The sequence below is a fragment of the Bombina bombina genome, chromosome 4 (assembly GCF_027579735.1).
Source record: "Bombina bombina isolate aBomBom1 chromosome 4, aBomBom1.pri, whole genome shotgun sequence".
NCBI classification, from domain to species: domain Eukaryota; kingdom Metazoa; phylum Chordata; class Amphibia; order Anura; family Bombinatoridae; genus Bombina; species Bombina bombina.
In genome coordinates this window covers 834,015,201-834,039,682 of record NC_069502.1, presented here as the reverse complement: position 1 = coordinate 834,039,682, position 24,482 = coordinate 834,015,201, and the positions used below count along the sequence as shown (strand labels likewise).

Here is a 24,482-nt window from a genome sequence, read left to right as displayed (position 1 = left end):
CTCCTTGACCCAAGCGGCGCCACTCTTAGTAGCGGGAAAGTGAGGGAAGAAGCAAGCTGCCTGCAGTCAACTAACCATGAGTCATGACCCATCAAAATTCCTTGATCTGTGCGGCAGCGTGATGCTGGTGTTTGTAGAAGACTGCTGCCTACTCTGACAAACCTTACGTAACCAAGTAAGTAACCAACCATGATGATCATGCAATTAACATCAAGGTGGGTGGGTTTGGTCAGGAGTTGCAGACTTTCAATATAACCAAAAAAAATAAAAGGTAATACCACAAGCAGTCTTTATATAAATGTTATTCTAAACTTGTTTGATTAGATGACTAATTTGTACTTGTGGAACTAGACCAGGGGCGTCCAACGTGCAGCCCATTTGACAGCAAAGTGTCGCTCTCCTGACTTATAGAAACATAGAATATGTCGGCAGATAAGAACCATTTGGCCTATCTAGTATACCCAATTTTCTGAATACTTTCATTAGTTCCTGGCCTTATCTTATATCTAGCATAACCTTATGCCTATGCCATGCATGTTTAAACTACTTCACTGTCACTACCACTTCTGCTGGATGGCAAGTCCCCCATGTATCCACTACCCTATCTGTAAAGAGAGTGTTTTTTGATGTTTTTAATTTGAAATATACCTTGGTGTCCTTCACTAACGTCTGTACTTTGGAAAATGTCCGCCACAGCCTTGGTCCGTGCCTATCCCTGCATCAGACTCAAGTAACCTTCCTAGGTTATGTAATCTCCTTTGCAGGGTTCTCTATGGATCCTGACAAGTTGTCTGAAGTCCTGCAGTGGCCTCGCCCTGTTGGTCTTCGCTCTATTCAACGTTTTTTGGGCTTCACCAATTACTATAGGAAGTTTATTAAAAAACTTTTCTTCCTTGGTTAAACCTATCACCGACATGACCCGTAAGGAGAATGATCCACTCCATTGGTCACCTACTGCCAATAAGGCATTTGCGAGTCTTAAGACTGCCTTTGCTACTGCTCCAGTTGTGGCTCATCCTAACCCTGTCCTGCCTTTCATTCTTGAGGTCGATGCATCTGAGACTGGAGTAGGTGCCCTCTTGTCTCAACGTCCTACGCCTGACAGTTCCTTGCATCCATGCGTTTTCTTCTCTCTGGCGGAGTGCAATTATGAAATTGGCGACAGGGAATTACTGGCCATAATTTTGGCACTCAAGGAATGGAGGCATCTTCTCGAGGGTACTAGCGTACCAGTGCTCATTCTTACTGACAAGACTTATCTATCCGAAGCAAAACGTTTGTTGACCCGACAGGCCAGATGGGCGCTAATTTTGTCTCCGTTTAATTATGTGGTCTCCTACCTGCCTGGTAGTAAGAATGTTAGGGCTGATGCCCTCTCTCGACAATTTTCGCCTCTGTCCAAGGAGGAGTCTGTACCTATTCCAGTTATACCTCCTGACCATATTTTGGCTACCATACATCTTAATTTGACTTCTCCCTTGGGGGAGGAGATCCTGGCTGCACAAACCAATGCACCTCCTGAGAAACCTAGGGTAAGTGCTTTGTTCCTGAGAATGTTCAAACTAAACTACTGCACACTTACCACTATCCTAAAGCCGCAGGTCACCCGGGCAAGAACCAAATGATTTATCTGTCACTCGACAATTCTGGTTGCCAGGTCTTCGTTTTGATGGTGCTGCGTATGTTGCCTCCTGCTCAGTCTGTGCACAGAATAAGACTCCTCAACGTCTTCCTGTGGGTCTTCAACCTATTGCTAATGGTGAGCGTCCTTGGACATATCTTTCCATGGACTTCATTGTCGAGCTCCCTGTTTCCAATGGCAATACTGTTATCCTATTGGCGCTTGACTGTTTTTCTAAAATGTCACATTGCATTCCCTTGAAGAAGCTGCCTACCGCTCAGGAACTTGCTTCAATTTTTACCTGTTTAAATGGGTTACGCAAGGAGATAGTTTCGGACCGGGGTAGCCAGTTTGTCTCCAGATTTTGGTGTTCCTTTTGTGCTCAAATGGGGATCCAACTTTCTTTCTCCTCGGCACATCACCCTCAATCCAATGGGGCTGCGGAATGGTCTAATCAAGCTCTGGAACAGTTCCTCCGTTGCTATGTCTCAGATCACCACAATAATTGGTCTTAACTGTTACCTTGGGCAGAGTTTGCTCATTATAGTGCTATTAATGCTTCCTCCCAGTTATCCCCGTTCATGGCGAATTATGGGTTCCAACCATCCTTGTTGCCCGATTCATTCATGTCTCAGGGTATTCCGGCTTTGGAGGAGCATCTCCGGCAACTCCGTTCCATGTGGGTGCAGATTCAGGATTGCATTCATCGTTCAATGCAGTGCCAAAAGTTCCAGGCTGATCGTAGGCGTCTGCCCGCGCCTTCCTACCAGGTTGGTGAGAGGGTTTGACTGTCCTCCCGCAACTTGAACCTTTGGGTGCCTTCCAATAAACTGGCTCCCCATTATGTTGGTCCTTTTAGTATACTCAGATGGGTCAATCCTGTGGCCTACGCTCTAGACCTTCTTCCTGCAATGCGTATCTCCAATGTTTTTTATATGTCTCCCTCTTGAAACCATTGGTTTGTAATCGGTTTACCACTGTATTGCCGCGTCCTATCTCTGTTGACAACCATGAGGAATATGAGGTCAGCAGCATTATTGATTCTCGTATGTCCAGGGGCCGCGTACAGTATTTGGTTCACTGGAGGGGCTACGGTATGAAGGAGCGTTCATGGGATCCCTCCTCTGATGTTCATGCTCCCGCCCTCCCCAGTGCCTTCCATGCCTGTTTCCCCAGTAAGCCTTTTGTCCGCCCGCGGGGAGGGGTCGTTGAGGGGAGGGTACTGTCAGGGTTTTTTCCCTGCTTTGTTTGCCATGTGCTGCTGGCAGCCATTTTACTCACCTCTTACTGAATCTGGTGCAGAGTTTCTGATGCTGCTCATTTCCTGCACGCCCTCTTATGGCCGGAGTGGTGGACATCATCCATGCGAGACAGGTTGCAGTCTCAGTATTGTGATGTCATCACTTATTTTTTAGAGGGCCTCTGTTCAGTATGCTTTGCCCTTGCGTTGACTCAGACCTGTTTGTGAGTGCCTGTGTATTACCTGGCTGTCTGACGTCCCTCCTGGTTCCTGATCGCTGGCTTGCTCCTGTTCTCCTTGTTTCTGATTCCGGCTCGTCTGACTACTCGCTTTGGCTCCTAACTCGGCTCGTCTGACTACCAGCTCTGGCTTAGACTCCTGGCTTGATGTTTGACTTGTGGACTTTTCATTAGTTTTGTTATTAATAAAAGGTGTGATTATTTTTGCACTTCTCGTCCCAGTCTGATTCCTGGCACCCTGACAGAAAGCCTTTGATTAATACAAATGGCAAGGTGAATATAAGTATTCGGATCTTCACGAATATCTATTTGAGCCAACTCATCTTTAATGGAGTCTGCTAGATTCAGATCACATAACATTGAGCTGTACTGCTCAAGTAACGCTGAAGCCCAGGCTAAATCCTCATCAACTAGTAAAGACAAAAATAAATGCTACCTTGGTTTTATCTGTGCAAAATATGGAGGGGTGCATCAGAAAATGCAACTAACACCCCTGAAACTTGTGATAGTGTCCTTTAAACGTCTCAGGTAAAGGCAGATTAACATCTTGGGGTGGGTCAGCAACAGCAGCATTTGGAGGACTGATCCCAGAAGCATTTCCCCAGAGGGTATGCATTTCATTCTGCAAATCAGTAACTTGACCTTGTACAGTCTGAGTTAGGAAAGTAACCTGTTGCACAAGGACTGAATCTGTGCCTGAGGGCTCCATTTTTTGGGCCTGATTATTCTGTATTGATACGGATACTCAGCACAAATCAATCCAGTAGCTGGCACAGGAAAAAAAAGAAACACAGGAGTGTAGTTTGAAAATGTGAAGAAAGTTGCATAGTCCGAAAACAAGCCGTAGTCAGGGATTGGAGAACTGAGAGAAGTCAAACAGGCTGAAGTGGATACATAGGAAGGAAATCCACAAATAGTAGCTAGATTAAGGGTGAGCAAACAACCACAATAAACGGACAAGGCAAGATGGCAGGAAGTGACCTCTTATAGGCTAAGAACCAGTCAAATGGTCAGTCAGGTGGAGAGTTCAATATAACGATGCAGGAACCAGGTTCAAGGTAATGTATGAAAGCAAACAGATTTGAATTCTGCAATAGGAAACTGACAGAGAAAAGGGTTAGTACCAGCGAGACCAGGGTTCGATACCAGATATGCTCTTAAAGGGACACTGAACCCAATTTTATTCTTTCGCGATTCAGATAGAGCATGCAATTTTAAGCAACTTTCTAATTTACTCCTATTATTAAATTCTCTTCATTCTCTTGGTATCTTTATTTGAAATGCAAGAATGTAAGTTTAGATGCCGGCCCATTTTTGGTGAACACACTGTGTTGTTCTTGCTGATTGGTGGATACATTCACCCACCAATAAACGAGTGCTTTCCATGGTTCTGAACCAAAAAAATTGGCTTAGATGCCTTCTTTTTCAAATAAAGCAAGAGAACAAAGAAAAATTGATAATAGGAGTAAATTAGAAAGTTGCTTAAATTTGCATGCTCTATCTGAATCACGAAAGAAAAAAATTTGGGTTCAGTGTTCCTTTAACAATAAAATTCAATTGGGTACACTATTGCAGTTTTACACTTTCCATGGTCTTCGCTGCTGACACTTCTCACCTGGGTAATTATTACTAATATTGCTTTCTTGCATATGTGTATTGTGCTCTCTGCATCTCTTTGGTTGGTGCTGTGACTTGCTGGCAGAGTATAATGTGCCTTTAAAAATTTCCACATTTAAATTTATGCTCCTACAAAGTCCTACCAATGTATCTGCAACTGATCAGATGACAATAGTAATGATTATACTCTGGCAGATATAAATTACAGCAGCTGTATATGGCTTTGGCGTCATATGAGGAGGATAATCAAACCCTAGAAATGTGACAACAGTCAGTAATATATTGTACTGGGACACTTAGTAATTAAGGTGACACCCTGGCTGGTGATATGATGTACAGTACTAACAGACAATAAGCTATAAAACCCAGGCAATACGACAAGTCACACACGTGCACTTACATTCATTGTTACTGTCACGTTACACTCAGATCTTCTGTTTTAAGATCTACATCAGTATTAATGTCATCTGTCAGAACATTTATTGCAGACAATATTTCATGGTTTAGAATTTAATGTCACCCCAAAAGCAACTAATGTTTAACACAGTAATGGGTACTTAATTTCCATATACTTAATATTTGGGGCACATTGAGATTGATTGATAACATCAAAAATATATTTTTATTAAGATTTGTAAATTCGCGGGGCGGAGCCAACCACCGCCATGACAGGACGCATCTTTGCAGAGCTCCAGAAATTAATGTAGTATTTGTACCTATTATCTAAGTTTATTTGTCTTTTATGGGGCATAGTTTATACAGCTTTAAGCAGAGGATCCCTTTTACATGCTGCCAGATTTCAAGGACTGTGACTTAGATGGCGGGTCAGATTTGAGCCTGACAAGAAAGCCACATGGTGGCTGACAGCACAAGCATGGGAGTCATCGAGGACATTTAGTCGGCCAGCCCCTCATCCCTAGAGTCCTGTGTTCTCTGACGACCCGATCTGAGGTCGCAAGCTACTACGCAGCCTTGTCTCCTTTGTGGCAGCGTGAGCTGGGAGTACAGTGTCACTGTCCAGTGTCAATCTTGGCGTGGGGGCCGTTGTGTGCCTTGGCAAAGCATTGCTCAAAGAACCCTCAGAATGGATGACCTAGCCTACCTTCTCGCAGAGCTTAGCTCCCGACTCGACCGACAACAAGCAGACCTACTTCTCACTTTCACAGCTGTGGTCAATTGCCCTGACAGGGAAACTCATGAGCAAGACACACCAACTGGCCAAACCACAGCGCTGATGGTGCGCAGCGCCGAGCAGACTCCACAGCAACAGCCACACATCACCCCTACAGAACGGCGGAATGTGGAGCCGGATCGGGAGCGGTCTCACACTCAGAGCCAGAAAGCTGTGGGAGTACATGAGGGGATATGCGGCAACGATCCAACTACTTCAGTATGTACTTCGCCACAGAGGAAGACATGGCTCACGCTAGCTCTGGACTTACTCTCCATACAGGCCATGTTCTCTATTCGATACAGGTAAAAGGCAAGCGGCCGCTCAAAACTCTCAGGCCGGCCCGGACTTCGGCTCAGGATGATGACGTCACGGACGCCGCTGTGGTATTGGCAAAACGGGCAAGTAGGGCATGCAGTGATTGGGTGCAATGCCTAAATAGGCAACGAATCGATTGCCACAATCAGCAATACAAAAATGGAAAAAGGCAGCACCAGCATTATACTTCAAAAAAAAATTCTTTTATTTTCCTTTGAGGCAAACAAATGTGACACAGAATGAACGGCTGACGCGTTTTACGCCCCCTAGTGGCATTTCATCAGAGATCTGATGAAACGCCACTAGGGGGCGTGAAACGCGTCAGACGTTCATTCTGTGTCACATTTGTTTGCCTCAAAGGAAAATAAAAGACATTTTTTTGAAGTATAATGCTGGTGCTGCGTTTTTCCATTCATGTTCTCTATTCCTCTGGGGGCCGCACTGCTCTCAAGACTGCTAGTCGCGGTAGCAATCCTTTGCCTGCAATCTTTAACCCGTATAGGGCTCTGGAGCTATTTGTTAACGGGACTTTATTATAAGCAGACCAGCAGAGTTGGGATCGGCTAAGGTTAAAGGACCTGTAACAGGGCTGCCCACCGAGTATCTACAAACAGAGATACATTCGTGAGATTCACCAGCCCAAATCTAGAATGATGCTCCTTAGAGACGGAGCTTGGAATTATTTGAGAACTCCATGCTCAACTGAAGGTCTATCACACAGTCGGACTGTTTTACTATGTTATCTCACTGTCAGCTCTATTATGGTGTTCACATGGAAATCTTCGTTAAATATAATATACGTAGCTCCCATCGAACTGAATGTTTCTGCTCTGCTTCACCCAGATATGTTTATTTTGTCTCTCATTATAGGGAATATCTTTACCTGCTTAAAATGGTGGAACCCTCTCTATGTATACACTGTATATATACTGATATTTACTAGCAGCTTATTGGTCTTATGTGACATGGGTGGAAGGGGAGATGCAGCACTTCTTAGGATCACTTTCTCTAAGTAATTTCCCTATAGATTGCACATACAGGCATACATTCAGGGATTGCACATATATGTCTCTTCCAAATGACAAGTGTGGAGGATAACTGCTAGATCAGATGCAGGAAAATATGTATACACTAGCTGATAATTCAGATTTGATGCTAATTTTAGTTAAATGTTACTTGTCATTCCACAATGTCTAAATATGTTTTAATCTTATCTTTGAACCATGCTGCTGGAACTCATTGTTTGCAGAGGAGAGGTGTAGGTTAGCTTCGCTTCCACGGAGGACATTATACTATGGGGTATCTTGTCATCTACCCACAGACTCTGTGTATTGATTTTCCATAGACGCTTTGCAGTTATGTTCCTTTAATACAGGGATAATCTCAATATTTACTATATACATATACATTAGGGGTTATTATTTGTGTATTTATCCCTTGTAGAACCTTATAGCTGGCTGAAATCCTTCTAGACTGCAAACAGCTAACCCAATATTCCTTACCAGCTAACCATGCTGCATGTTTAAAGTGGCAATTTACTAGTTTCATGGCCGAGATTGGGATCAATTTGCTATGGAGCTTATACCCTGAACTAAACTGTACTTGTGGTATTCCCAGAATAATATTTAAGGTACACTGACAGCTGTTGATAGTTCCTCCCTACTTATCTGTTATAAATACATTGTTGATATACTGGTTATACTGCCTATCTTCTCTGATTTTGTGCCTTAAGCCAGAATTGGTTACATGTGATACTGGCTTCAGTTCTAGTTGTACTCCCATACACCAGTTTTATAGTCCAGTGGTTAGGGCGCATAGTTATCAGATACTCATAGGCTGAAAGTTAGTTTAAACATATAGGTAATATTTATTACTCAATACTAATTGCTTTCGTCGCCCACGTGTATAGCAGTCAATGTATGTATGTATATTTATGTATGTATATGCTATCATTATTAGTGACTGTAGGACTGTCATCACTAGCTTTTTCATAGTTTTGTCCACATTATCAGTATATATTACTTGTTCGTGTTAAGCCTCTCCCCTCCCTTTCCCGCCTGCGGGTCATATCCCTACTCCTTTTTGCAGCTTCGTCTATAGATGACACTCCCTTAGGAGAGGGGCCCATCCAGAGATTCCCTATACCCCGAACATCATAATGCCCCCCTCTCCACATAATACTACATAGTGACTGTTGAGGCCCATTACTTCCCATAATTAAGTTTTAGATCTCTCTTGGTTGCATATTCTACACATTTGCTATTACTTTCTCGTTATATGAGCATAACACCTCATTTAGATGATTACTTTACCCTGATAAAGCCATGCCAATCCCTATTAGTTATGTAAACAACAGATCCCTCCTGCGAAGCCCACCCTTATAAACATCTAATAAGTCCTTCCATACCTACTCTCCTGTCCTGTATAGCTCCGTCCCCCCATTCCCCTCGCCACTCCACTTTGAGCGGCTCTTGCCCGCTGCGTTCCCTTTCCCCTCTCCCCGCTAATTTGGTCCATAAGTGGCCAAACACAAGCTAATCCACATCTATCCTACTTTTACTAGATTATATAACGCTATAAATGCTCTTTATGACAATGTGGAGAATATACTCTATTTCCCACCTCCCTCTACCCCCATAAAACCAACCCCCCCTTGCTTCTATATTTCTTAAATAAATATTTTATGGTGTATTTATCCATCACAAGGTGGGGTGACTTCTAGTTTAGTAGTAATCAACTGTAAGGAAAATAGTTCAAGGGAGGGTAGCCTCTGACACGGTGTGCTCCACAGGGCAAATTATAACGTGCTGTGGTTAAATATTCATGCAGCTCGCATATACTCAGTGCTCTCAATACAAGTCCTGAACACTGGTTACTGAGGAGTGGGGTCCCGTCCGTTTTCCTTCCCAAACGCGTCACAATTGCTACTAGCCCACCGCTATATCTAGGTAAGTCCAAGAGGTATAAGACAGGAAAGCTGTACAATATTCAGGGCAAAGCAAGCACGTACCTCCAATCCGTGTGACACCCACCAGGAATCGTCCTGTGTGCACCAGTTACCACCGTGTGGCTAGTGTCTCCGTCCGTGACTAGGTACTGTGTAGCTCCCAGACAACCTCCATCGTACTTGTGTGGCTTGCGAGAAGGTGGCCACAGAAAATGAATACAGTTCATTAATAACAGGCCAGGTGTTTGAGATTGATTCGTGTCTCAACTGCAGATCCACCTATGTGGTATATGTCATCAATTGCAAGATTTGCTTTCTTCAATATGTGGGTCTTACCAGCAGGGAGGCTAGGGTCCGTATCAAGGAACACCTTGCTGACATTAGTGCTGGAGTGTTAACCACACCACTTGTACAACATTTTTCAGGCATACACTCTAAGGATACAGCATCCTTCTCCTGGACCATCATAGAGAGAGTTCCCCCACTTAGGGGAGTACAGGACAGGAGCCGTAGGTTGGGGGAGAGGGAGTTTTTTTGGGATTTTTAAACTGAGGACAAGGGTCTCAGAGGACCTTAACTCTGAGTATGATTTAATCAACTTTTGGTGACCCTCCATATTTTCTCACTCTGTAGGAGCTCTTTTCTGAGCCCTACGGGTGAGCCTCCACCCTCCTCTGGCCTGGGCTCCTCTCCTCCTCCCTCTTCCTCTCTCTCAGTAATGACAGCTTAGAATAGAGTATCTAGTCTATGGGGTCCCTGAGGTCACACTATACCTACAGTGTAAATAGTGATAAAGTTTTAGTAGCTAGGACTAGTGACCATTTTACACTCATGTAGACATATAACTTAGCCTCTATTTTTCACTTATTTGCAGTACTCTACTAGTCAGCTCCATCTAACAGCTTTTAACATGCAGCCGCAGTACTGAAATGCCAAGGTGTGACATGGTTGTAGCTTTAATTTGGGCAATAACCCTCTCCATGCATATGGTCAGTGCACTTCACGTAATGACACTTCATTTTATGGTATTTAGTGAGGGACAGTTAGCTCCGTGAATGTCAGACGGTTAATCTATAGGTCAGTTCTCACACAATATGATATAAGCAGTGCATATTTCTACTTATTAATTTGTATGTTGTGTGCAAACTTTGTTTACTCTGCTCTCAATAATCACTCTCATAGTATGCTTTATTATGTTATATTTCAGAGTGTGTGGAAGCAGAAGTCCTATTTGAGCTGCAGGGGAACCGGTGATCAGAGCACTCTCCATGAAATTCACGCTAGAGCAAGACTGTTATAATTTGTGATAGCAATACTATTACATTATATATACATCGAGGTTGTTGATGAATTTAGATATATTTTATCATCACAGTATATCCCTTTATGTATCATATTAGAGAATCAGGAGTTTATATTCAAAACTGTATAATTATCGGAAATCTCTGTGTACTGTTTTGTAATCGGTTCCCATTGGTGCTTTTGTAGAGGGGTGGGTCCCTTTAAGCCTATGGGAAGCTGACTGCTTGCTTTTTAAGGAGCACGCACAAATGTTTTAATCAGGTAATGAGTAAGGCAATCTGCTGAAACGCGTAAACCTGTCTGTCTGCAGTCTGCTTCCAACAGTAGATTTTTTCTGTACAGTATTAACCCCGGGGAGGTTCTTTTCCCCCCCCCTCACACTGTTTGTTTTTGGTTTGTCATTGACTTACCGCTCTGTGTGTAACCTCACTCATTTGCGCCTATGCGCGACTCTTTTGTTCAATAAATAGTTTTTATCTGCAATACATTCATACCTGTGCTCCTCGTATTCTCTTCTACTATCACTTCTAGTCTACATATCATATAAAATACAAAATTGATGTCTTAATCTTGATAGTCCAAACTCTTTGCCAATGCCTTTAATAAACGGGACTTATATGCCCCTTCTATTTAGCTCTACTGCCTAGTAAACCTCCAGGCTCCTTCATAACACTAACCAACTATAGCTTCTCCATTCTTTTATTACTCATCATAGAGTACCACTCTTTAAACTCATGCATGCATACTATGTTGGCATAACCTGTGCTGTTTACCTGGCAAGATCATGGTATTAGCACTGTACTTTTCTTCTCTGTCACTATTGTTGGACGTGTCATTATTGTTATATTTGTTTATGACTTCAATAAAAAACTATTTAAATAAAAAAAAGAAATGATTTCTAAATTCAGATTTTACATTCAATATTTAAAATAGCTAGCAATTTTTTTTAGGTATGTGTACGAAGCTTATACACCATAAACTTATTTCAGAACTTAAAATGTACATATAGTATAATTAACTGTAGATTAAATAATGTTCCACTACAGTCACCGATTCAAAAGGATAATTATTTTGCAAAGTACCAGCCAATTTATTCTTATATTAAGTCACATATTTATTAATGGCCCAAAATGAATTAATTCAAAATAAAAACAGAGTTTTCAGAATACCATTTGATGAATGAGAGGTTGAGGAGAGAGGGCACATGTGTATCATTTACATGAAGAAGAGTGTGAGAAAAAAAATGAAGAGAAGGGTGGGCATGTGTGTGTACTATTCATATGAAGCAGAGGGTGAGAGAGAGAATAGAGGGCATGTGTATGTACTATTCACATGAAGCAGAGGGTGAGAGAGAGAATAGAGGGCATGTGTGTGTACTATTCACATGAAGCAGAGGGTGAGAGAGAAGAGAGGCCATGTGTGTGTACTATTCATATGAACAGAGGGTGAGAGAGAATGGGAGAACTAAGGGCATGTGTGTGTACTATTCATATGAAGCAGAGGGTGAGAGAGAAGAGAGGGCGTGTGTATGTACTTTTCGCATGAAGTAGAGGGTTTGAAAGAAGAGGGCGTGGGTATGTACTATTCACATGAAGTAGAGAGTGAGAGAGAAGAGAGGGCATGTGTATGTACTATTTACATGAAGCAGAGGGTGAGAGAGAAGAGAGGACATGTGTATGTACTATTTACATGAAGCAGAGGCTGAGAGAGAAGAGAGGGCATGTGTGTGTACTATTTACATGAAGCAGAGGGTGAGAGAGAAGAGAGGGCATGTGTATGTACTATTTACATGAAGCAGAGCGTGAGAGAGAAGAGAGGGCATGTGTATGTACTATTTACATGAAGCAGAGGGTGAAAGAGAAGAGAGGGCATGTGTGTGTACTATTCACATGAAGCAGAGGGTGAGAGAGAAGAGAGGGCATGTGTATGTACTATTCACATGAAGCAGAGGGTGAGAGAGAAGAGAGGGTGTGTGTACTATTTACATGAAGCAGAGGGTGAGAGAGAAGAGAGGGCATGTGTATGTACTATTCACATGAAGTAGAGGGTGAGAGAGAAGAGAGGGTGTGTGTGTACTATTTACATGAAGCAGAGGGTGAGAGAGAAGAGAGGGCATGTGTATGTACTATTCACATGAAGCAGAGGGTGAGAGAGAAGAGAGGGTGTGTGTACTATTCACATGAAGCAGAGGGTGAGAGAGAGAAGAGAGGGCGTGTATGTACTATTCACATAAAACAGAGGGTGAGAGAGAAGAGAGGGTGTGTGTGTACTAATCATATGAAGCAGAGGGTGAGAGAGAATGGGAGAACTAAGGGCATGTGTGTGTAGTATTCATATAAAGCAGAAGGTGAGACAGAAGAGAGAGAATTTGTGTGTAGTATTTGCATAAAGCAGAGGGTGAAATCATTTCAGAATCTGAGTTTTCTAACTGTAATTCTTATACCATAGAATCAATCACTCACCTGCAGATACATCTGATGGCTGAATATTCTGTACCAGTTCTCCTTGTGCTCCTGTGACTAGATTTTCATCACCGTCACCTGTTAGTTCTAATAAAGAATAACATTTTCCTTAGGTAATCATGAAACAATGTATAGTATTTTTTATTTTTTTATTTATGCAACAGCCTAGCAGGATAAACCTACTTTTAAGTCAGCCTATGCACATCACAAACTAAGAAATGCATTTCCTGCTAGACTGTTGCATAAATACGTTATTGCGTATAATAATATTAATATATAATTGCATTATTAATGTTCATGACAAACTTTTTTGCCACTCACACCTCTATACAAAATCTTTATAAACAGCTCATTAGATCACACACGACGGATTCACTGTAGATTTGCTCTGTGTCAGTCACGTCAGTAGTGTTTGTGCATTTCCTGAGTGAGATATTTATTACTACACAGCGTTACCTGAGCTCTCATTTCCTGGGATCTCCATAGTCCTTAGTGCTTGGTGAGTCTCCATCATGACGTCCTTGTAAAGCTCCTTGTGTCCCTCTATATACTCCCACTCCTCCATAGAGAAATACACAGCAACATCATCACACTTTATAGGCACCTGAAACACACACAACTCATTCAGCGCTGACACAGGGACTGGTTCTGTCACACACTTTTACTGACAGAGCCAGGATAATGTTACTTAAGTGATGGTAAATTCGCCCAAACTGCTCCACATATTTGGAAAGGTCTTCTCCTAACTAGCATATCGATAGGCTTATTTATTACAAAAGTCATCAGTACACTAAATAATGTTTGTTTAATTCCTGCTACATTGCCTCATTGAATGCAGCCTCTCTCTATGATTTTTGATTATGCTCGAGTGTCAGCTCTTCTGGCCAATCAAAGCCTCACCATGCACCCCATGTAAATGTATAACAGCACGCTCCCTTGCTTGGAACTCTGTCATCAACTTGAAATGCGCATGCGCTACTCCTTATGCATTTTGTGCAACAGAAGAAGTGAATTTGCTTTACGGGTTTGTGATTCACTTGGATCCATCTGCAAGGATATCAGCACGTGTAGTATCCGTGCTCCACCAATATTTTATCTATTCTTCGATGAGTTTGTCAATCAATCTAAAAGGATTATGACAGCAAATCTACTTCTTCTGTTACGCAAATAGCGTAAGTAGTAGCGCATGCGCATTTCAAGTTGACAGGAGCGTACTGCTATACATTTACATAGAAGAGCTGCCACTCAAATAAGCATAATCAAAAATCTTAGAGAGAGGCTCCATTCAATGAGGTAACGTAGCAGGAATAAAACAAACATGATTTAGTGTATTGATGACTTTTGTAATAAATAAGCCTATCAATATGCTAGTTAGGAGAAGACCTTTCCAAATATGTGGAGCGTTTGGGCGAATTTACCATCACTTTAGAACATGCAGAGACACAGACTGCAGGTTGCAAATACACAGGGCCAGGTGAGTCAGCAATGGGAGTCACTGTGCCCTAACGCTGGTATAATGTCACAATCCCCAGCAGAGCTCATCTCTCTGCTCATCTGGTGAATGGTGCTGTGGGGGAGGATAATGGTACAGAGAACAAGCAGAGACACAGACAGAAGGTAGAACATATTAATAGGGCTGCATAGGAGCCACTGTTACCTGATATGGTATAATGTCACATTCCCCAGCAGTGCTCACACAAGATACAAGTGCTGTCACTAATTTAAACTAATTACTAGGGACTGAGTACAAGTCTAGTGATACTGATTGTGTGAGGTGCACTACTGTGTTCTAGTCCTCACACCATCAGCATTGCTTGATTTGGCATTAGAGTTTATTAGTTAAAAAAAAATCTAACAAAAGACTTGTTTGTTTGGCAGCTAAATAAGTGCATCCAGTATTAATAATAGGACTAGATAATTAGCAGCTAGACAGATTTACCATTATATCACCAGAAGATTATCCCATGCACAGTGTATATGATAATATGCTTTTAATAGCTGGTGTAAAGTTATACTATCACATAATCTGCTGTACCCTTATTATGTTTAAACCCTAAACTGCCAGACCCTCAATTATAATAAACCCACTAACCACCATTAACCCCTTAAGTGCGGGGATCTGTTTTTTTTTTAAATGTGTCAGTTTTGTGTTGATTGTAAATTCTGAAAATATTATATAAATATATACACATATATACATACACATACATACACACACACATATACACAACATACACACACACATATACACAACATACACACACACAAAAAAAAGTTTAGGCAGCACTGACAATTTCCATATTTCCATGATTTTCATTTATAAATAATTGGGTGTTTGGATCAGCAATTTCATTTTGATCTATCAAATAACTGGAGGACACAGTGATAATCCAATAAACCTAATTTCACTATTGAAATAACAGAAAATGTGCAATATGCATCAAAACGAAATTAGACAGGTGCATAAATTTAGCACCATTGTCATTTTGAATACCTTTAACTACCTAGCACTGATTAATTGGAACACACAATTGGTTTGGGGAGCCCATTAAGCCTTGAACTTCATAGACAGGTGCATCCAATCATGAGAAAAGGTATTTAAGGTGGAGAATTGCAAATTGTTGTTCTCTTTGACTCTCCTCTAGTGGCAACATGGGGCCTCAAAACAACCCTCAAATGACCTGAAAACAAAGATTGTTCAACATTATGGTTTAGGGGAAGGCTACAAAAAGCTATTGCAGAGATTTAAGCTGTCAGTGTCCAATGTGAGGAACATAGTGAGGAAATGGAAGACCACAGGCACAGTTCTTGTTAAGGCCAGAGGTGGCAGGCCAAGTAAAATATCGGAGAGGCAAAGGATGGTGAGAACAGTCAAAAACAGCCCACAGACCACCTCCAAAGACCTACATCATCATCTTGCTGCAGATGGTGTCACTGTGCATCCTTCAACAATTCAGCGCACTTTGCACAAGGAGAAGCTGTATGGGAGAGTGATACGGAAGAAGCCTTTTATGCACACACGCCCAGTGACGTGCAGTCATAGGAGACAGATTAGTCAGCAGCAGGACAGGAGCAGAATCGGAGCAAGCCTATTCTCTATTATACTTAGTAGTCAGTGATGTATAGCAGAGCTGCGCACAGCAGTGCCGGTGTCTGTGTAGTGTAGCAAGAATCATAGGACTGGAGCGATAAGAGGGAATCCCATGGGGCAGGGCTTTCAGTCACTCTGTGATTGATTACACAGTCTGAGCATTGGACGGTCCACACTGACACCAGTTAGGGGAATAGACCCCCCACAAGGGCTGTCTGCACTTGCCCTGATTACCCCCTGGCTCTGACACTCCATGACATGGGACTGTGTTGCTGTCATGACAGAGAACACCTGAGCTCAGGTAATTTGCTGAAAACTCTGCATAAGGAGATTCTTGGGATGTTTTGGGTGCCAGGAGGGGCTTAAGCTGTTCCCTCTTTGGGAAGTAAGGAATTATAAGGGGATAAAAGGCCTATAACTGTCTCTGCTTAATGAAAAAAAATAATATATATATAACTGTCTTTCTGCTAAGGGGATAAAAAGCCTATAACTGTCTGACTCTGCTTAATAAAAAAAAAAACTATATCTGTCTGTCTGTCTGCTAAATGGATAAAAAGCTATAACTGTCTGTCTGAGTCTGCTTAAGAAAAAAAAATGCTATAACTGTCTGCTAAGGGGAAAAAAAGGCTATAACTGTCTGCTAAATGGATAAAAAGCTATAAATGTCTGTCTGAGTCTGCTTAAGAAAAAAAAATGCTATAACTGTCTGCTAAGGTGAATAAAATGCTGTAACTGTCTGCTAAGGGGAAAAAATGCTGTAACTGTCTGCTAAGGGGAGAATACAGCTATAACTGTCTGCTAAGGGGAGAATAAAGCTATAACTGTCTGCTAAGGGGAGAATAAAGCTATAACTGTCTGCTAAGGGGAGAATAAAGCTATAACTGTCTGCTAAGGGGAGAATAAAGCTATAACTGTCTGCTAAGGGGAGAATAAAGCTATAACTGTCTGCTAAGGGGAGAATAAAGCTATAACTGTCTGCTAAGGGGAGAATAAAGCTATAACTGTCTGCTAAGGGGAGAATACAGCTATAACTGTCTGCTAAGGGGAGAATAAAGCTATAACTGTCTGCTAAGGGGAGAATAAAGCTATAACTGTCTGCTAAGGGGAGAATAAAGCTATAACTGTCTGCTAAGGGGAGAATAAAGCTATAACTGTCTGCTAAGGGGAGAATAAAGCTATAACTGTCTGCTAAGGGGAGAAAAAAAGCTATAACTGTCTGCTAAGGGGAGAAGAAAAGCTATAACTGTCTGCTAAGAGGAAAAAATGCTATAACTGTCTGCTAAGGGGAAAAAAAGGCTATAACTGTCTGCTAAGGTGAATAAAATGCTGTAACTGTCTGCTAAGGGGAAAAAAATGCTGTAACTGTCTGCTAAGGGGAAAAAAATGCTGTAACTGTCTGCTAAGGGGAGAAAAAAAAGCTATAACTGTCTGCTAAGGGGAGAAAAAAAGCTATAACTGTCTGCTAAGAGGAAAAAAGGCTATAACTGTCTGCTAAGGGGAAAAAAAGGCTATAACTGTCTGCTAAGGGGAAAAAAAGGCTAGAACTGTCTGCTAAGGGGAAAAACATGCTATAACTGTCTGCTAAGGTGAATAAAATGCTGTAACTGTCTGCTAAGGGGAAAAAATGCTGTAACTGTCTGCTAAGGGGAGAATAAAGCTATAACTGTCTGCTAAGGGGAGAATAAAGCTATAACTGTCTGCTAAGGGGAGAAAAAAACTATAACTGTCTGCTAAGAGGAGAAAAAAACTATAACTGTCTGCTAAGGGGAGAATAAAGCTATAACTGTCTGCTAAGGGGAGAAAAAAACTATAACTGTCTGCTAAGGGGAGAAAAAAACTATAACTGTCTGCTAAGGGGAGAATAAAGCTATAACTGTCTGCAAAGGGGAGAAAAAAAGCTATAACTGTCTGCTAAGAGGAAAAAAGGCTATAACTGTCTGCTAAGGGGAGAAAAAAGCTATAACTGTCTGCTGAGGGGGAAAAAGGGCTATAACGGTCTGCTAAGGGGAAAACAAGGCTATAACTGTCTGCTAAGGGGAGAAAAAAGCTATATCTATCTGCTAAGGGGGAAAAAAGGCTATAACTGTCTACTAAGGGGAGAAAAAAGCTATAACTGTCTGCTAATGCTAATTGCCCTTGTGCACCTGCTAAATTAATTGTATATTTAAGCTACATCTATTGGGTTCATATATGGGTTTGTCGGGCTTATCATACCAAGTGCCTCACCAGCCTCTGACCTCACCGCACGTCACTGCACACGCTTGAGGTATGAAAACGCACATTTTGGCAAGCCAGCTTCATTTTGGAAGAAGGTGCTGTGGACTGATGAAAAAATAATTTACATAAGAATTTACAAGATAAATTAATTTCTTTCATATTGGCAAGAGTCCATGAACTAGTGACGTATGGGATATACATTCCTACCAGGAGGGGCAAAGTTTCCCAAACCTCAAAATGCCTATAAATTACACCCCTCACCACACCCACAATTCAGTTTAACGAATAGCCAAGTAGTGGGGTGATAAAGAAAGGAGTAAAAAGCATCAACAAAGGAATTTGGAAATAATTGTGCTTTATACTAAAAAAAATCATAACCACCATAAAAAGGGTGGGCCTCATAGACTCTTTCCAATATGAAAGAAATGAATTTATCAGGTAAATTCTTACATAAATTATGTTTTCTTTCATGTAATTGGCAAGAGTCCATCAATACCCAAGATGTGGCACTCCACGCAAGAGTCACTAGAGAGGGAGGGATAAAAATAATCCACAACCCAAAATATAAGTTTATTCTTATAATGAAAAGAAAAACTTAAAAACCATCAGCTGAAGAATCAAACTGAAACAGCTGCCTGAAGAATCTTTCTACCAAAAACTGCTTCTGAAGAAGCAAATACATCAAAACGGTAGAATTTAGTAAGAGTATGCAAAGAGAACCCAGTTGCTGCTTTGCAAATCTGATCAACTGAAGCTTCATTCTTAAAAGCCCACAAAGTGGAGACTGATCTAGTAGAATGAGCCACAATTCTGAGGCGGGGCTTGACCCGACTCCAAATAAGCTTGGAAAATCAAAAGCTTAACCAAAAAGCCAATGGCAGAAGCCTTCTGACCTTTCCTAGAACCAGAAAATATAACAAAAAGACTAGAAGTCTTCCTGAAATCTTAGTAGTTTCAATATAATATTTCAAAGCTCTCACCACAGCCAAAGAATGTAAGGATCTTTCCAAAGAATTCTTAGGATTAGGACACAAAGAAGGGACAACAATTTCTCTACTAATGTTGTTAGAATTCACAACCTTAGGAAAAAAGTTAAAAGAAGTCTGCAAAACTGCCTTATCCTGATGAACTATCAGAAAAGGAGATTAATAAGAAAGAGCAGATAACTCAGAAACTCTTCTAGCAGAAGAGATGGCCAAAAGGAACTACACTTTCCAAGAAAGTAGTTAAATGTCCAAAAAATGCATAGGCTCAAACGAAAGAGCCTGAAAAGCCTTTAAAACCAAATTAAAACTCCAAGGAGGAGAGATTGATTTAATGACAGGCTTGATATGAACCAATGTCTGTACAAAACAGGAAGTTTAGCAATCTTTTTATGAAATAAAACAGAAAGAGCAGAGATGTGTCCCTTCAAGGAACTTGCAGACAAAATATTATTCAAACCATCCTGAAGAAACTGTAAAATTCTAGGAATTCTAAAATAATGCCAAGAACATTGATGAGAACACCATGAAATGTAAGTCTTCCAAACTCGATAATAAATCTTTCTAGAGACAGATTTATGAGTTTGTAACATAGTAATAATCACTATGACTTAGCACTAGGCGTTCAATTTCCACACCTTCAAATTTAATGATTTGAGATCCTGATGGAAAAACAGACCTTGAGACAGTAAGTCCGGCCTTAATGGAAGTGGCCAAGGTTGGCAACTGGACATCCGAACAAGATCCACATACCAAAACCTGTGAGGCCATGCTAGAGCCACCAGCAACACAAACTATTGTTCCATGATGATTTTGGAGATCACTCTTGGAAGGAGAAATAGAGGCGGGAAAATATAAGCAGGTTGATAACACCAAGGAAGTGTCAACGCATCCACTGCTTCCGCCTGAAAAACCCTGGACCTGAACAGGTATCTGGGAAGTCTCTTGTTTAGATGAGAAAACACATCTGGATGGAGAGACCACTCCCCCGGATGTAAAGACTGACGGCTGAGATAATCCACCTCCCAATTGTCTACACCTGGGATATGAACTTCAGAAATTAGACAGGAGCTGGATTCCGCCCAAACAAGTATCTGAGATACCTCTTTCATAGCTTGGGGACTGTAAGTCCCACCCTGATGATTGACATATGCCACTGTTGTGATATTGTCTGTCTGAAAAAAACAATGAACGGTTCTCTCTTCAACAGAGGCCAGAACTGAAGAACTCTGAAAACTGCACGGAGTTCCAAAATATTGATTGGTAATCTCGCCTCTTGAGATTCCCAAACCCCTTGTGCTGTCAGAGATCCCCAAACAGCTCCCCAACCTGAAGACTTGCATTTGTTGTGATCACAGTCCAGGTTGGATGAACAAAAGAAGCCCCTTGAACTAAACGCTGGTGATTTAACCACCAAGTCAGAGAGTATCGAACATTGGGATTTAAGGATAATAATTGTGATAACTTTGTATAATCCCTGCACCATTGATTAAGCATATAAAGCTGGGGAGGTCTCATGTGAAAACGAGCAAAGGGAATCGCGTCCGATGCTGCAGTCATGAGACCTAAACTTCCATGCACATAGTCACTGAATGGAATGACTGAGACTGGGGTTCCGACAGGCTGCAACCAATTTAAACGTCTCTTGTCTGTTAGAGACAGAGTCATGGACACTGAATCTATCTGGAAGCCAAAAAAAGGCGACCCTTGTCTGAGGAATCAAGAAACTCTTCGGTAAATTGATCCTCCAACCATGTTTGAGAAGAAACAACACTAGGAACTGAAAATTATCTGAATAAATCAGAATATTAAGGGATACATCCTGCAAGTCTATTGTAGACATAAAATGTCCTTGCTGAACAAAAGGCAGGATAGTCCTTAAAGTCACCATTTGAAAGTTGGTACTCTTACATAACGATTGAAAATTTTCAGATCCAGAACTGGTCTGAATGAATTTTCCTTCTTTGGGACAATGAATAGATTTGAATAAAACCCCAGACCCTAAAACACACTTCAGGAAAGCCTGAGCATTTACTGGATTTGCTGGGATTCGTGAGAGAAAAAAAAAATCTTCTCACAAGAGGTCTTACTCAGAATCCTATTCGATACCCCTGAGACAATGCTCTGAAACCATTGATTTTGGACAGAATTTATCCAAACATCCTTGAAAAAAAACCTTAATCTGCCCCTTACCAGCTGAGCTGGAATGAGGGCTGCACCTTTATGCAGACTTAGGGGCTGGCTTTGGTTTCTTAAATGGCTTGGATTTATTCCAATTTGATGAAAGTTTCTATTTGGAAACAGATTCCTTGGGGGAAGGATTAGGTTTTTGTTCCTTATTTGACAAAAAGAACGAAAACATTTAGAAGCTTTAGATTTACCCTTAGGGCTCTAATTACCTTGGAAAAAAGAGATGGCAATCTAGACTTAGAAGTCATATTAGCATTCCAAGATTTAAGCCACAAAGCTCTTCTAGCTAAAAATAGCTAAAGACATTGATCTAACATCAATCTTGATGATATAAAAAAATGGCAACAGAAATGATTAGTATGTTACAGTAAGCGAACAATGCTAGATAAATCAGAATCAAATTCTTGTTGCCCTAAATTCTCCAACAAAAATGTTGATGCAGCTGCAACATCAGCCAAAGAAATTGCAGGCCTGAGAGATGACCTGAATAAATAAGCTTTCCTTAGATAAGATTCAAGTTTTCTATCTAAAGGAACTTAAGTACTATCTTCCATAGGAATATAGGTACGTACAGCAAGAGTAGAAATAGCCCCATCAACTTTGGGGATCTTTTCCCAAAACTCTATAAAAATTGCTGGTAAAGGATACAATTTTTTAAACCTTGTAGAAGGAAAAAAAGAAGTACCCGGCTTATTGCATTCCTTAGAAATCATATCAGAAATAGCATCAGGAAATGGAAAAAAACCTCTGGATTAACCACAGGAGGTTTAAAAAACAGAATTTACTAGCTCTAATATCAAGAGGACTAGTTTCCTTAATATCCAAAGTAATTAACACTTCTTTAAACAAAGAATGAAAATACTTAATTTAAAATAAATAAGTAGATTTGTTAGTGTCATTATCTGAGGAATGATCTTCTTAATCAGATAGATCCTCATCAGAGGAGGATAATTCATTATGTTGTCGGTCATTTGAAATTTCATCAACCTTATGAGAAGTTTTAAACGACCTTTTATATTAATTAGAAGGCGGAATAGCAGACAAAGCCTTCTGAATAGAATCAGTAACAAATTCTTTAAAATTCAAAAGGTATAACATGTACATTAAAAGTCGAAGGAACAGCAACAGGCAATGTACTAATACTGATGTACACATTATCTGCATGTAAAAGTTTATCATAACAACTATTTACAAATGACAATCGGAAATAAAATGCATTTAGCTTTGGTAGAACCGATATCAAGCAGCAAAGTTCCAACAGATACTTCTGAGACAGGATCAGATAGTGACATCTTGCAAAATGTAAAATAAAAAACAACATATAAAGCAAAATTATCAATTTCCTTATATGACAGTTTCAGGAATGGGAAAAAATGCAAATAGCATAGCCCTCTGACTGTAAGGTGTGTGTACCCTTTAAGGAACTCAAATACAGATAACCTGTTTCCTTTTGTTATTTCTTAACTGAATTATGGTTATGTATCTTTTTAAGAACTGAAACAACCCGATATAATGTTTTTGAATGAACCACAAATAAGTGTGTATGTTGCTTTAAATGAGGAATTTACAACAACCTGGCAAAGTTTAAGTTTGTATCACCACACAGACATAATTCCTCTATTGGGAGAAAGGAAATCTCAGACTGTAGTGAGCAATATTATAAAGTGACTGAGAGATTCCTTAGAATGTTCTCAGATTAGTGTTGCTTGATTAAAGTTCAAGTTACTTAGGTTTTCCTATTTTTTCAAATATATACCATCTGCTATAATAGTCAAAACGTATTTGCAACTAAGTATGAACACTCTTCATGTAAGTGGATTCCCTTAATTGTGAGAATGACTTGGCAGGTTTTATTTATATATATATATATATATATATATATTATAACGATGTATTCACAGCAAGATATTTGTCAGTAACAAAGTCTTTTATAACAATGTATTCACAGCAGGTTATTTGGCAGCAACAAAGTCTTTTATATTTATGTAATCACAGCAAGTTATTTGGCAGTAACAAAGTCTTTTACTATTTGCTGAATTCAGTTACCTGTAACAGCTCAGTAACAAGCAGCTCCTCAGTTTGAATTGCTGCAGGCGAAGTCACTGCTGTAAGCTGCGGTGGTGTATTCAGCTGCTATGTCTGAACCGGAAGTGACCGGAACAGATAGTAACTTCAGTGTAATGGACTATGTAGTGACAGCCTCTGGAAGAGGAATGAAACAATGCAAAGCAAAAAACAAGGTAAGGATTATTTACAAGGATAAGAGTACTTGTGATAGTGAATTCCTCAGCCTCTGAGAAAAGCTGAATTCCCCAAATGGCGAGCAATCAATTGTTGAAAATAGCAGGATAGCTACAAGCTGTTACAGATGAATTTTGCTCCATGAAGAAGAGAGTAGATGAAACTCCGGTGGTTAGAATCTTACAGGAAGTAAGGGAGGAGGCTTGGTTCTTCAGGTGGTTGTGAGGTCACAATTAGAATAACTAAGCAACGTTACCTGTCTGTGAATAGTATTTAAAGGGGCAGTAACCAATCAGAGCTGACTTGAGTGAAAGCACTAGTTAAAGACACAGTAACCCTGACACTGACATAGAAAAAGGCAAGAGGCAAATAGCAATGGGGTGCTAAAATAATGAAAAAATTTTGAGCCAAGTATGACGCACAACATAACTGAAATTTATTTTGGCGCTAACAACGTCCGGAAATGACACACTCGCGTCACTAACGACACAACCTTGTGTAAGGAACTCGACGTCAACTACAACGCCGGGAATGACGAACTTGCGTCAACGGACGTACTTCCCCGCAAAAAAATTCGCGCCAAGAATGACGCAATAAAGTCTAGCATTTGGCGTACCCGCGGGCCTAATTCTTCCCGCAATTTGCAAAGAAAAATGTAGTCAATTTGAAAAAAAGACTAAACCCAAGGTAAGAAAAATATTTCTTAATATGTTTATTTTCCCCAAATATGAAACTGACAGTCTGCAAAAAAGGAAATACCTGAACCTGACTCATGGCAAATATAAGTACAATACATATATTTAGAACTTTATATTAATGCATAACCATAGCTGAGGTGTCTTA

At 40.7% G+C, this 24,482-nt stretch overlaps 1 protein-coding gene across 1 annotated transcript in view; it reads right to left on the bottom strand.

Moving 5' to 3' along the window:
- LOC128657179 (oocyte zinc finger protein XlCOF7.1-like) overlaps positions 1-24,482 on the bottom strand; it is a 78,246-nt gene that overhangs the window by 28,116 nt on the left and 25,648 nt on the right. Inside the window, exons 5-6 of the mRNA XM_053711429.1 lie at positions 13,374-13,521; positions 12,918-13,004 (exon numbers count right to left, since the gene is read on the bottom strand). Of these exons, the coding sequence (XP_053567404.1) occupies positions 12,918-13,004; positions 13,374-13,521 (235 nt within the window). The remainder of the gene's footprint in view (positions 1-12,917; positions 13,005-13,373; positions 13,522-24,482) is intronic.